Source organism: Oncorhynchus tshawytscha, linkage group LG13, assembly GCF_018296145.1.
Source record: "Oncorhynchus tshawytscha isolate Ot180627B linkage group LG13, Otsh_v2.0, whole genome shotgun sequence".
NCBI classification, from domain to species: Eukaryota; Metazoa; Chordata; class Actinopteri; order Salmoniformes; family Salmonidae; genus Oncorhynchus; species Oncorhynchus tshawytscha.
This window is the reverse complement of record NC_056441.1, coordinates 45674453-45689971: the sequence shown is the minus strand read 5'-3', so window position 1 is coordinate 45689971 and position 15519 is coordinate 45674453. Positions and strand designations below refer to the sequence as shown.

The 15519-nt window shown below is 41.0% G+C and overlaps 1 protein-coding gene across 1 annotated transcript in view; it reads left to right on the top strand.

Annotated features, from left to right (window-relative positions):
• Positions 1–299: 299 nt before the first annotated feature.
• The window catches only part of LOC112265000 (fibroblast growth factor 12), a 139781-nt gene continuing 124561 nt past the window's right edge, over positions 300–15519 (top strand). Inside the window, exon 1 of the mRNA XM_024441962.2 lies at positions 300–741. Within this exon, the coding sequence (XP_024297730.1) occupies positions 702–741 (40 nt within the window). The 5' untranslated portion in view covers positions 300–701. The remainder of the gene's footprint in view (positions 742–15519) is intronic.

The following is a 15519-nucleotide window of genomic DNA, read 5'->3' as shown; positions in this document are numbered from 1 at the left end:
TTATGTGAGAAGCAAACTTCTGAGTGCTCTGAATACAAATGAGTCGATGTAAAAATCGCAGAAGAGTAGGCTATGACGAGGAGAATGTTATTGGGCAGACTCTGATGCACCCTATCTCGTGATAGTCAACGCTTTCTCGAAGCTATTCTCACCTTGATTATGTAAAATGGAAAAAAGCCTTATTTAATGTCTAGGAAAATATATAGCAGGTGTTTGTTGTCGGATTCACAGATTCAATAGTGGAAGTGACTCCCCCACTTTCTAACATGTAACGCACTTTCTAACATGTAATGTCTGTCGTGACGTCACCTCTGTATTTCACAGGAGCCCGAGCTGCAGCATAGACTTCAGCACCAAAGCGAGAGGACAGCCAGCTCCGGATAAGCAGCGCGCGGACACTGGTTTAATGCACGAGCGTGGACAGAGAAAATACAGACACAGCGTCCAATTTGCTCGTTCGGAAATTATCCCAAAATCTCCAAGTCAGCCATTCTACCCTTCACTTATAACTAATATCAGTTGACTCACGGACAGTCCGGCCATTGACAAAACAGCTGTTCTCACCCATCACGCTTGTTGATTACAGAGCCAGGCAAAGCAGGGGGGAAGAAGAACCACATCCCGACCAGACCAGCTCTGACATCTTCCAGAAACGCACCGTCTCTAACTTCCCTCACTGATCAACCTAATCACAACGGGAAATGGAGATCATTAAAGTAGATAAAGCAGACAAAGCACCCGGTAAGCCACTTATTTAGTCATTTAATAACAGACTGGGTGTGTGTGAAATAATCACAGCGTGTGTTGTGTGTATTGAATAAGTGGGTCTGGTGGCGTGGCAGTGCGTGGCCCACGCCTTTGTGTGAGTAGACTGCGGTACTTGGAGCTCGTACACAGAACAGGCGCCTTGCCGCTTAGCCTTCATGAAAATAGCAGTGGTGGACTAAGGTGTGGTTTATTTGGCTACGAACATCTGTGTATGTCTCCTGCTGCTGAGGGCGTAGAGCATCCATAGCCTACGACCACTCGCCTTTGTAAGGCTACCTCGTTTCTTTCGTTTTCAGCGAATGGCTGACAGAAAGAACCCTGATGCAGCAAATTTACTCAGGTTAGCGTTTTTCGTCATGAATCTTGTTCTGGAGGTAGCTCTGCAGAGCGGTCAACTGCCACAGACACAAAGTCATAACATCGGATTTTAAACATAACCCTAACGTTAACCCTAACCTTAACCACACGGCTAACTTGAATTCCTAACCATAGCCATGAATTAAGACCAAAAAATAATTGTTGTTTTCTTGAATTTCATATAGCCAATTTTGACTTTGCTGCTGGCCCATCTAGCGGGAATCGCTCTGTTCTGCCTCCAGGGCAAGATTCATGACAATAAACGTCAACCTGCCAAATGTACAGCTCCGTAGGGTTTCGGGAGGGGAAGGGTGGGTTCTCTCAATTCTCTGACTATGGGCAAGGCTAAAGGCCCACACGCATTATCATTACACATGTAGCCTGTGTTCTAGCCTACTTCGACACCTGATATAAGAGGAGTAGCATATTGGTTGATAAAACGTGTGTTTTGAGTTGACCAGACTTTTATAATAATAATATTAAAATTAGGTTCAGTGAAATAATTCCTACACCTGCCTGAATTTCATCTGGGCTGCCTATTAAATACCCGTGCTTCATGGGCCATGGCACATGTTACATGTCAATAGCCAATTCATGATGTTGTCAATTCGCAGGGTTGGGGAGTAACGAATTACATGTAAGGGATTACAAAAACGGTAACAGTAATCTGTTATGTTACCAGCAAAAATATTGTAATCATATTACAGATACTCTTGAAAAACTAGATGATTACTTCGAGGATTTACTTTTAAATTCAGAAAGGATGTTTGGGCAAAAAATATTTGACACTTCTCTATTTTCTCAATAACATTCAAGTCAGCATTGAAAAAAGGCGCACATTTAAGTTTGTTCCACCTGAGAGAGTCTGACCACAAGTCAGAGACACCAAATGTGTTTGATGGATCGTGGGAAAAGAGCAGGAATAGGCTACAGTCCAAGCTATGTTTTCCAATGGTGCGACAGCTGTCGGCATCCAAAGATTATCCAACTTGAATAAAAGCTTGGAGTTAAGGATGACAGCAGTGTTACTGATATAGCGCATGGATGTGAATCACACTCCTGCTCTCTCATTTAGCTATTTGCACCTTACGGATTGTGGTTGTTGTGGATGGCTGTTCACAAATCTAAATGTGTATTTGAACCCAATAATGTTTGAATTCAAGACGCCTGTCAATCATTGTTTTTGAAACCAGTGGACAGCCAGACAGCCAAATGCGGTCTTGCAACAGCTGCTTAGTGCAGATCCAAGCCTATGGAATACAAGTGGGGCTTTTATTGCTGAAGCTAATTCATGTTGATAGATAAAACAAATCCATAGGCCTAATGGACACATGCTCAAACTTGCACACTTTTGATAGACTTAAAGAGTCGATCTGGAGATGCTACATCCATTTTTTGACTTATGAATTATGTACATAGTACCAGTCAAAAGTTTGGACACACACTCATTCCAGGGTTTTTCTTAATTTTTTACTATTTTCTACATTGTAGAATAAGAGTGAAGACATCAAAACTATGACATAAAACATGGAATCATGTAGAAACCAAAATATATTTTTTTATTTGAGATTGTTCAAAGTAGCCACCCTTTGCCTTGATGACAGCTTTGCACACTCTTGGCATTCCCTGAACCAGCTTCATTTTTTTTTAACCTTTATTTAACTAGGCAAGTCAGTTAAGAACAAATTCTTATTTTCAATGACGGCCTAGGAACAGTGGGTTAACTGCCTGTTCAGGGACAGAACGACAGATTTGTACCTTGTCAGCTCGGGGGTTTGAACTTGCAATCTTCCGGTCATGAGGTAGTCACCTGGAATGCATTTCAATTAACAGGTGTGCTTTGTTAAAAGTTAATTTGTGGATTTTCTTTCCTTCTTAATGCATTTGAGCCAATCAGTTTTGTTGTGACAAGGTAGGGGTGATATACAGAAGATAGTCCTATTTGGTAAAAGACCAAGTCTGTCACGCCCTGATCTGTTTCATCGGTCTTGGTTGGTTGTCTGTGATTGTCTCCACCCACCTCCAGGTGTCTCCTGTTTTCCCCATTAGTCCCCGGTGTATTTATCCCTGTGTTTCCTGTCTCTCTGTGCCAGTTTGTCTTGTTTTTCCAAGTCAACCAGCGTTTCTCCTAGCTCCTATTTTTCCCAGTCTCTGTTTTCTCGTAGCCTCCTGGTTTTGACCCTTGCCTATCCTGACGCCAAATCCGCCTGCCTGACCACTCTGCCTGTTCTGACCTCGAGCTGCCTATCCCCTTGTACTGTTTGGACTCAGACCTGTTCACTGAACCCCTGCCTGTCCTGACCTCGAGCCTGCCTATCGCCTGGTACTGTTTGGACTCTGACCTGGTTTATGAACTCTCGCCTGTCCCCGACCTGCCTTTTGCCTACCCCTTTTGGTATAATAAATATCGGAGCTCAGCCATCTGCCTCCTGTGTCTGCATTTGCGTCTCGCCTTCTGCCCTTATAAAGTCCATATTATGGCAAGAACAGCTCAAATAAGCAAAGACAAACGACAGTCCATCATTACATTAAGACATGAAGGTCAGTAAATCTGGAAAATGTCAAGAACTTTGAAAGTTTCTTCAACCATCAAACCATCAAGCGCTATGATGAAACTGGCTCTCGTGAGGACCGCCACAGGAAAGGAAGACCCAGAGTTACCTCTGCTGCAGAGGATAAGTTCATTAGTTAACTGTACCTCAGATTGAAGCCCAAATTCATGTTTCACAGAGTACAAGTAACCGACACATCTCAACATCAACTGTTCAGAGGAGACTGCGTGAATCAGGCCTTCATGGTCGAATTGCTGCAAAGAAACCACTACTAAAGGACACCAATAAGAAGAAGAGACTTTCTTGGGCAAAGAAACACAAGCATTGGACAATAGATCGTTGGAAATCTGTCCTTTGTCCTGATGAGTCCAAATTTGAGATTTTTGGTTCCAACAGCCATGTCTTTGTGAAACGCAGAGTAGGTGAACGGATGATCTCTGCATGTGTGGTTACCACCGTGAAGCATGGACGAGGAGGTGTGATGGTGTGCGTGTGCTTTGCTGGTGACACTGTCGGTGATTTATTTAGAATTCAAGGCACACTTAACCAGAATGGCAACCACAGCATTCTTCAGCGATACGCCATCTCATCTGGTTAGTGTTTAGTGGGACTATCATTTGTTTATCAACAGGACAATGACCCAAAATGCACCTCCAGGCTGTGTAAGGGCTTTTTGACCAAGAAGGAAAGTGGTGGAGTGCTGCATCAGATGACCTGGCCTCCACAATCACCCAACCTCAACCCAATTGAGGTGGTTTGGGATGAGTTGGACCGCAGAGTGAAAGAAAAGCAGCCAACAAGTGCTCAGCATGTGTGGGAATTCCTTCAAGACTTTTGGAAAAGCATTCCTCATGAAGCTGGTTGAGAGAATGCCAAGAGTGTGCAAAGCTGTCATCAAGACAAAGGGTGGCTACTTTGAAGAATCTCAAACATTTATTTTTATTTGTTTAATACTTTTTTGGTTACTACATGATTCCATATGTGTTATTTCATAGTTTTGATGTCTTCACTATTATTCTACAATGTAGAAAATAATAAAAATAAAGAAAAGCCCTTGAATGAGTAGGTGTGTCCAAACGTTTGACTGGTACTGTATATATCCATTGATTCTTGAGGAATATAACTTGCCTCATGAGCTTAGTTTAACTGTCACACTCCATGAGAACCCAAAATATAAGCTTGTTTTTCTCCAATGTTTTTAAATATTGTAAATGTAAACAAACACTGTATAGCCTCATAACATGGTTAAAACAATCATTTTGATATCATGGATGGTCAGTCCTTGCATCCATAGCTCTGTCTTTTAATCTGAAAGTGGTTACATTTCTCCAGGCCTATCCCTCAGCTTTTTACCAAAAAGAGGCGGGGCGATCGTTTTGTTATTGTTTCATCTGTGCATTTTCCCTTTAAACAGCTGCATATTATCAATATATAAAAGTGTCACCAACAAAAAGGTTAACAGTAGGCCTATAGCAAATGCAACATATGGCATTCATTTTTCACATGTAAATAGCACTTTCCAGTAGTGCTCAAAGCATGCCATTCCATGAGGGCAGCATTTATTTTTCAGCTCGAATCAATGAGCCCAATCAGTCCTCCATGACAACAAAATCATAAACAACAGAGTAGGGCTGGCTAATAAGTCCTTAGTTTTGAGGTTATGCTAGGTAAAACAATTTGGTTAATCTATACTTCCATATTTCCAAGTGTTATTTTTGAAGATCAAGGGGTATAACATTTATTGGAATGATTGGAATTCTGATACTTTGATTTTTATGTAAATAAATAATTTAAAATTATTATTATATGTAGTTGAAAGCGATGAGTTAGAAAAAGCCTACATAACCAACCCATAAAGTAAAATTTAACATCCATATATGGCCAGCTATGTAAACTTTAACATTGATTTATCCTGCAATAGATGTTCTTCAATTGGTAACATACATTTGTGTCTTCTTCTAATTCCTCTTAATAAGGGCATTACAGAATGTAATCAGATTACGTTACTGAGTTTGTGTAATCCAAAAATTACGTTACTGATTACAATTTTGGACAAGTAACTAGTAACTGTAACGGATTAGATTTAGAAAGTTACCTACCCAACATTGTCTATTCGTGTGTGTGAGTGTGCTTGGTTTGAGGTTAATGGCTGCCTACTTGTGTGACGAAGCTTATATGTGACGGATGCCCCATACACATAAAAGGTGACCTGACAATTCTAATGGGACACCTATAGATATCTCCATTCATTACTGGTTATAGGATGGACATTCCCTTACAAAGCTCCCTAATCTTATATCCAAACAGTTTTGCTTTAAAGATGGTATGTCACACACACACAAAATCAACATTGGATAAATGTTTAGTGATATAATATAACCGCAGATGGTTATGTTCATTGTGCTGTGACTCGCTCATGCTCTGCGAACATTCCCATTTCATCATCCTCTATCCGCCTCTCAGTGCCATGGATGGTTAGTGCTACTGGTGTTTTTGTGTGTGTGCCCAGTGGTCCTAAACACCTCTGGAGCCTTGGTTCCTTGGATCCTGCTGGCTCAGCACACACACACACACACACACACACACACACACACACACACACACACACACACACTGACTGGAAGGTGGATTATATTATCATTGTTCACCACTGGGAATTACTGTAGATGTTTTTGGGTCAAAACATGGTGTCTGATACCATCACAGATCAATATTTTGCTCCGGTCTCTTTCACACAGGCTCTACTTTATCCTTCTTCTCTTTCTCAGTTTTGCCCTGGATTCTGTCCTGAATGTGGGGGAGTGCATGTGACTGTGTGTAAATGGGTTACATGTGTGTAAATGGGTTACATGTGTGGGATCGGAGTTATTTGCATAGAATTTTCATTCTAGATAAGTGTGGAAGGGAGCCATGTAATGTGAAAGATTGCAGATGCAGAGAAAGGGGGGAACTGGAGAATATAAAGTTGTGAGTTTGACATGGCCTCCAAGATGTCTGAAGAGAGGATGACTTGGCATGCATTTCAACACAATTAGACATGGCCTCCAAGATGTCTGAAGAGAGGATGACTTGACATGAATTTCTGCAACAAACATCTTGTGAAATAATTATATGCTTACTTTATTTTCTTATCATGTGTTTGTAATGGTAGCTTTTCATTGAAACTCTATGGTGTTAAAGCTGCAATATACAACCTTTTGGGCCACCGGACCAAATTCACATAGAAATGTGAGTTATAGATCTGACATTAAATCTAGGAAAGGGTCGACGTGCACTATGTGTGGAGCGATTTCTACATAGCGCATCTTTAATGTTGTTCTAAATAGAAGAATCGACTATGGCAATAACTTTTCTACATGAACATTACTTTAGGTGATAAAGAGTCAAACCCAGAAGCAATTGTGGTAATGCTTTATTTCATGGCTCACACACACACACATACACACACATACACACACACACACAAGCTGGTGATTCAAGTGACAAAAATGTCATATTAGTTTTCCCATTCATATCTGGATCCTGCGAAGTAGTTAGCGTTAACGCTGGGACCGCTGATATATGTACAGGGATCCTTGCTCAGACAAGGTGGTACTACATTGGCGAAGCAGCTAGCTATCAAGCGCGGCAACCTGGTCTATTACTGCCAGATACCAAGCACCAGAGGTGTGGACTCGAGTCACATGACTTGGACTCGAGTCAGACTCGAGTCACAAATATGATGACTTGCAACTCGACTTTGACTTTAACACCAATGACTCGTGACTTAACTTGGACTTGAGCCTTTTGACTCGAACTGACTTGATACCCTCCCCAAGCTCAAATATAAAAAATTATGCTATTAAATAAAGTGTGCAGTGCATCAACTCTTCATTTAACGGATTACAGTTTGAATCGGACAGCAGCCAATCAAATTGTGCTAGCTGAGAAAAAGTTGCGTGTGGCAATGCAGAGGAATGTCGGCGGGTGAATTCAGATGGAGCCCTTGGAAAGATGATACCCCAAATTATTATTTTTGGATATAAAGACTACAAAAAACTATGGACTATGGATTGCAACTTGCAAAACATGCGGGAAGAAAATTACAGACGGAGGCGCAACAACTTCCAACATTTGAAGCAACACAAAGAACGGTAAGCCGTGGCTAATATAGCCGACAGCTATATATAACTTTGCTTGTGTAGCATGTAGGCTAACATAACATTAAGTCAATGAGACTCCACACAGTCAGTCAGTGCGGGAACGTGATCATTGCACCCAAGATTGAGCTACAACTGGCTAGGCAGTTGGTAGCCTAAATCCTGCCTGATGTTACTGCTGTTCCTAAAACCATTGATATACATTAGCCTACTGTAACCACACACAGAGAGGGTGTGTGTGTGTGTGTGTGTGTGTGTGTGTGTGTGTGAAGGTTGGGCGATTGTGTAGAAGTCTACATCGCCCAATTGCGCCCCATAGCGATCCTCGATAGTCGATCAATCAGGACTAAATTGATGAAGTAAGGGGTGATGAGACCGTTGAACACTATTATGGGTAGGAATTCGAACACGTCCGCCTCTTTTGTTGAAAGAGTTTTTTTTTTTACAAAACCACACAACATCGCAAACTACTCTACTGAATATTTTACAGACAAAGTGTCTCTCCAGATCTCCAAACAATGCTATTTCTAGGGTCAATTTTTGATTAATATTATGCTTTTTCAGCCACTCCTGAACCTGAGACCAGAAACAGGCTATCTGAGGGCAATACCAAATCAAATGGTCTATTGATTCAGTATCCTCACAACAAAATCTGCAGAGCTTCGATGATTTTATGGCCCAAATATTCAACATTTTGTTATACAATAATTTTTGCTGAAAATCAACAAATCGTTACTCTTGCATCATTTTATATATCTACTCATACACCCGTGGCACAGATGTCAACATCCTGATCCTCAAATGAAACTGGTATACTTTCTAATTGGACCTTTATATTGGGCATACAGACCAGTTCCCTACCTCCTCCTGCTGCCACCTGCCTCCTCCATTTTTGGGGTAATGCTGTAATCAATTAGTTGTAATCTTGGATTGAGCAGACCTTCCCATACAATTCTGATGACTCCATAAAATACATAACTCTACCATTCCAATTTACATTGGTACATTGTTTGATGCCTCCACCCATTTGGGATGCACTGTTTCAGTTTCAACTTGGACAAAAACAGATTAATGTAACTAAGGCCTGGAATGTCAATACAATCAAACTAGCAAGGGCAATGAATCAGTCATAATGTGGCTAATAGGCTAGCGCAGCGCTTCCCAAACTTGGTCCATGGGCCACCAGGGGGTGCACATTTAGATTTTTGCCCTAGCACTACACACCTGATTAAAATATTAAACTAATCATCAAGCTTTGATCATTTGAATCAGCTGTGTCGTTTTAAGGCAAAAATAATAATAATGTAAACCCCTTCGGGTCCTGAGGATCGAGTTTGGGAAACGCTGGGCTAGCGTATCTATTTATGTAGCTATTTATCAAGCTTAAAACACAGAGCCTAATGTTAGCTAGCTAGATGCTGGTAGGATATCATGTCATTGGAGGAGTGGGTAGGTGACCGACTTTTTCCCCTCATATCGATTTTTGGTGGCTACAGCTAGAGATGCAGGTGTCATTTGGTTAGCTAGCAAGACATATGAATGCTTTGCTAGCTATTTAGCTATGCAGAAATTGAACGACTGTTATCCAGCTAGCATATCTCTTGTGTTCTAATTTCACTCTGGCTATCTACTCCAATTTCAGAGCACTCTCGTCTGACTGCGCCAGAGTGCAGAATAACTGATGAATTTACGAACACGCAACACCCGCTGAATATGACCGGTGTCAGTCAACGTCAGTAAAAAAGTAATTCAATTGTTGCCAGCAGCACAGTTATTCAGTAACACTCTAGATAACATGTAAACAGCCTAACCAGCTCTGCTAGGGTGAGTAAAATGGCCAGTGAGGCGTTCTCTCATTTGTCTCTGGAAGTATCTAGCAAGCTAGCCAACTTTAGCCAGTTACCTTGGGTGCTTGATTGCCGTTGTGAGCAGGTAGCCTAGCCGTTAAGAGTGTTGGGCTAGTAACCAAAAGGTTGCTGGTTCAAATCCCAGAGCCAACTAGGTGAAGAGTCTGATGTGCCCTTGAGCAAGGCAATTTACCCTAATTTATCCTGTAAATTGCTCTGGATAAGAGTGTCTGCTAAACTAAACTGTCATGAATGCTGTGATCAATCCTACTCCTCAGCCAGAGCATGCAGTGTGTGCTCTGAACACTTGGAGACTGAAACGCTCTGAATTCTTGAACAACCCAGAACACGCTGACATACTGGGGGCAAATGATGAATTAGTTGTCGATCAAATGTATTTGGAATTGGGCAGGCATGCAAGTTCCCATTCAGTTGTCAAAACGTGGTTTGGAGCTGCAGAAGGACGAACAGGCAATTATTAGTCATTTTTTATCAGTGAAATTTTGACTGCCAACTAGCTAAAAATGTTTGAGAGGGATAATCTATTATCTTATGATCCCTCTTTAGATTTTTTTCTCAACTTGCTCTGGCTAGCATTAGTTTTTGATGGTGTTGTTGTGCATAACTGAGGGAGAGAGAGCCTACCTTTTCATGGTTGTTTGATCAATAGGACTGTAAATTTCCCAAATACATGAGGACTCCTGTGATATTTACATATATTTACAATGCATTCTATTGATTTAAAGTCACACTGTTGCTACTGCCTGTAAATACACATGCCAGTTAAAAGTGAATGATGGCAGGCCCATGTGGCACATGGCTTATTTGCATAAATGTAGCTCTGGTTGGCTATGGCGCACTGGTCTGCGTAGACTCTGGTCATGGAGGAGACAATGTTTTTATTAGGCTTTATTCACAACAGTTTCTAATAATTGTCCAAACGCACGGCTGCTTTCCCACTCTATATTCCTATAGAATTTTCACAAATCCCTTACTATACATCGTTCCCAAACATTCTATGAATTTATGAAAACGTGAAAATGACCATATCTAATAACCCTTTCTAAATGACCATATTCTTCCTGAGCCTGTATGTAAACAGATTTGAATACGATTTAATGTTGCTAAAACGCTGTCAGTTCCACTTTCAGTACCTGGTAAGCAGGAGCCTTTTGGATATTTACCAACAAGTCAATATTCTTTGTTGATCTCAAGCATTGTTGCTGAGAGAGACGAGAGAGAGAGAGAGGGAAAGGAAGATAGAGACAGAAAGGGAAAGAGGGGTCATAAAGATTCTCATTTAGATCCACCTCCACAGCAGAACAGTGAAAATGAAACAGGGTCTGTTGAATAACTCTTCTTGGGGAACAGTTCAGGTTGCTATCACAAGACATCCCTGTAGAAACCATCCACCAAAACATATGATGAGCAAAATCTAGAGCACTACTTTTGACCAAGGTCCATAGGTAGTAATGCACTACATAAGGAATAGGGTGTTATGTTGGTAGCATACATGGACACACAGTGAACTAAGCCCTTTGTACCATGCTGTTTCATTTTAGAAATGTTATAGTCATTTAGCAGACACTCTTATCCAGAGTGACTTACAGGAGCAATTAGGATTAAGTGCCTTGCTCAAAGGCACATTGACAGATTTATTTCACCTAGTCAACACAGGGAGTCAAACCAGCAACCTTTTAGTTACTAGCCCAGCGTCTTAACCACTATGCTACCTGCTGTTTCAGACAAAAAGCTGCACCCCACTGCATTTTATATAGTGTAATGCAATTGGAAAATCTTGGCTATGCCTGTCAGTACTTGATTGCATTATATGATGTGCACCGCCACTGACAAATCAACCTTGCTAAATGCTTCCGTACACAGTTTTGCAAAAATAACTTTAATATAGACAGGACAAGGGCAATTGTGTGTGTGTGTGTGTGTGTGTTAACTCCTAAACTTAACCTTAACCCTAGCCCCTAACCGAGCTAATGTTAGCCAGCTAGCTAACGTTAGCCACCTAGCTGCCTAGTTAGAATTCGTAACATATAAGTTTGGCAAATTCTTAACATATTGTACGTTTTTCAATTTCGTAATATATTGCACATTTATAAAATGAATTATAATTCGTAACATCATACGAAATGGGCGATGGACATTCACAAATTAATACATACCATACGAAACGTAGCATATTATACTAAAGGAAGTGTCTTGGATTTACATACAGAATAATATGAAATGCTCTGAGACCAGGTTGGGATGTCTAGTCAGTCAGTTTCTAGGTGTGGTTAATAAACTAAGCCAAAGCTGTCATAAATGTTTAGGGTGGGTTTACTGCGCACAGATTAAGGCCAGCCTTGGACTAAAAAGCAAGCTCAATAGAGAATCTAGTGCTTCATGGTCCGGGATTAGTCTTAATATGTGTCCGGGATTCATTTGGTTCAGGTCAGCATCACAAACACAACAATTTCAAGGAATTCAGAAATCATCACTTCCAGACACACATCATTTTCATTGAATCAGTATCAATACAATCCCATACAAATAAAATGTTATTTATTGATCCATTACACAGACAACTGAAATGGTTAGTTTTGTTGTCATAGTCCCCAGTCCCACCCCACAACAGTACCTCTCCCTTCCTCACCTACAGTTTTACAAAGGGGCAGGCCCAGTCTGTGAGAGGGTGTTAAGGTTCTCCTCTGCTGCTCGGAGTGTAACCTGAGGCCCTGCTGATGGGACAAAAGGGTTTCCGTCTCTCCCTTTCTCACACTCTCCATCAGCCGGCCTGCTAGCTAAGAGCCCAGGAGACCCAGACACACACAGTCAAACAAGGTGCTGGGTTACACAATCAATGTCTGTCTGTTGCCCAGATGTAGTGGGGAAAGAACCCAAACAACTTTGGTTGCCAAGAGTGGGACAGTCCCCAGGTCCCCAATGCAGAGTAGTGTTGTGGCTGCTGTGTCAAAGATTTTCATCTGAATGTTAGACTGATGTTATGTTTGTTTCCCCTACCAGTCACCACCGCCCTGCCTTGGGAGGCCTGGGTTAACATAGTTTTTGAGTAAAAGTGCAAGCACAGTCAAGCTTTAGCTTAAGTATTTGAATAATAGTATTGGAAACCAGTGGCCCTATTTTCGGCGGCTGTTAAGGTGGCGCTAATGTCAAATGGCATGTTAATTTGCAATTTCGTAATGTAAAAACTGACGCACTGGCATTTTTCAGCCCTAATTTTCCAGCCCTAATGCCAGGTTTGGCTATATCACTGTCTTAGATAAACTCGCTTGCACTCAGATGGTTGGGTGGAAATATTTGAGGTGTGTCCTTAAAAACATGATCCAAAGTGTTAATTTCAGGCAGCGCTGATAGGGATATTTGAGGCCAACCAACAGCTGGTTTAAGCGGTAACGCAGTTGGTTATGGCATGCTTTTGACAGCGGAAACGCAGCCTATCCAGCCGTGATGCACACTGCCCATATGCGTATGGAACGACAGTAGCCTAATGTGCTTTTAGTGCCTGTATAATTCGTATTTAGAAACATAAAAACTAATGTTTTTCCCCCATTCTATTTGATTTTATTACAAACCAAGTGCTCTCAATTACATTTTTTTGTGTCTGTCTAATGCAATCGTGAGGTAATCAAGACTATCGATGAACGGTTTGGCCCCTGAGACTGCTTGGAAATAAATCTTAACCACCAAAGCTTTATTAAAATATAAAGTTTTAGAGGAGTAAAACTGCGTTGACGTTATCAGTTTATCTATGTGTAGCCGATGTGAAATGGCTAGCTAGTTTCAATTGGTGACGTCACTTGCTCTGAGACCTTGAAGTAGTGGATCCCCTTGCTTTGCAAGGGCCACGGCTTTTGTAGAGCGATGGGTAACGATGCTTCAAGGGTGACTGTTGACGTGTGCAAAGCATCCCTGGTTCACGCCCAGGTCGGGGCGAGGGGACGGACGTAAAGTCTATACTGTTACATATACATTGTAGTCAGGCCCACATTATTTTAGCTATGCAGGTCCCGTTTTGGACGTGTGTAAAACCCTCCATAATCTGCTTTGTTTTAATATTATATGCCCGTGGGATAAATTATGGTGCCTGTAAGTGTGACATAGACTGTTTAAAACAAGTTTTTGTTTTGTTTAGAATTTGATTATTGTAAGGGTTTTCCTCCTCTTCGTCTGAAGAGGAGAGGTGAGAAGGATCGGAGGACCAATATGCGGCGTGGTAAGTGTCCATGGTTTTTTATTAAAACACAAACTGAACACTCGATACAAAAACAATAAACGTAACGTGAAATACCGAAACCGAAAACAGGTCCGTGTGGTGTAAAACACAGACAAGGAAACAAATCACCCACAAACAAACAGTGAAACCCAGGCTACCTAAGTATGATTCTCAATCAGAGACAACTAACGACACCTGCCTCTGATTGAGAACCATACTAGGCCGAACACAGAAAACCAACCTAGAAACACAAAACATAGAATGCCCACCCAACTCACGTTCTGACCAATTCAAACAAATAACACAAATACTAGGGTCAAAATGTGACAATTAGAATTATTCGTTCTCTTTTTATGCCTCATCAATAATTAATTGAATCTTGCTTATTGACAATGTTTTGCCTGTCCATGTTCAGTCATATTGCAAATTACAGTAGGCCTAGACCCTATATCAGTGTGAATGCTATTGAAGCCATGCAATTACTTAGAACAATGTGGACTGCAAATGGGTTTAAGTTAAACTATTTAGCAAAGATGGGATAGGCCTACATTTTGTTATTTCGTTTCTGTTAAGCCATTTAACAAACTATAACGGACTAAGGCAGTACATAAAAGACTGTAAATACACAACCTGAAGCAAACACATATTTCGCCATGGAGCACGTGATTGGCCAGTGAGGGGCCAAGCCTCGACAAAACCACAACTTGTTTATTCATCAAAAACCATTATTTCGCGGCAACGCCATCAAGTACGTCGATAATTGTGATAGTGTAAATAGCTAAAATATTTCGGACACATCCTTGAACCTGTGCGTAGATCTACCATTGGGTTAGGTGTATTAAAATAGAGCCCCTAATAGAGTCTGTTATTCATACTTTCTTTACAATAAAAAAATCTACATCAATATGATAGGCCCACAAAGAGGTAGGCAGATTGAAGTGGATGATCTTGTCATGCTTGCTTCTGTGACTCTCCAGACTGGGTCATAGAACAGAGGGTGAATGATTCTTTCATAGGCGATTACACAAACACTCTCTCCATTTCTTCCTTTCTCCTTCCCTCCCTCTCTTTTTCTCTCTCTCTCTCCATTAAACAAACTCACACAACAAACACTATCTCCTCCCTTTAACTCTTTCTCCATTACACAAACACGTACAGCACACAAACACCCTCCCTGCCTTCCTCGGTTTCTCTCTCTCTCTCTCTCTCGCTCTCTCTCTCTCTCTACCCCCTCCACAACCCCCCCTAATTGAGTCCTTGTTAGTTCTACTCAGATAATGAGATATGAAGAGTTTCTTTCCAAAAAGCTATACACTGACTATACAAAACATTAAGGACACCTGCTCTTTCCATGACATAGACTGACCAGGTGAAATCAAAAGTCTCCAGTGGTGGAAAAAGTACCCAATTGTCATACTTGAGTGAAAGTAAAGATCCCTTAATAGAAAATGACTCCAGTGAAAGTCACCCAGTAAAATACTATTTGGGTAAAAGTCTAAACATTTTTGGTTTTAAATATACTTAAGTATCAACGTAAATGTAATTGCAAAAACATACTTAAATATCAAAAGTAAAAGAGAAATTCTAAATAATTTAAAATGGCTTATTTTAAGTAAACCAGGCGG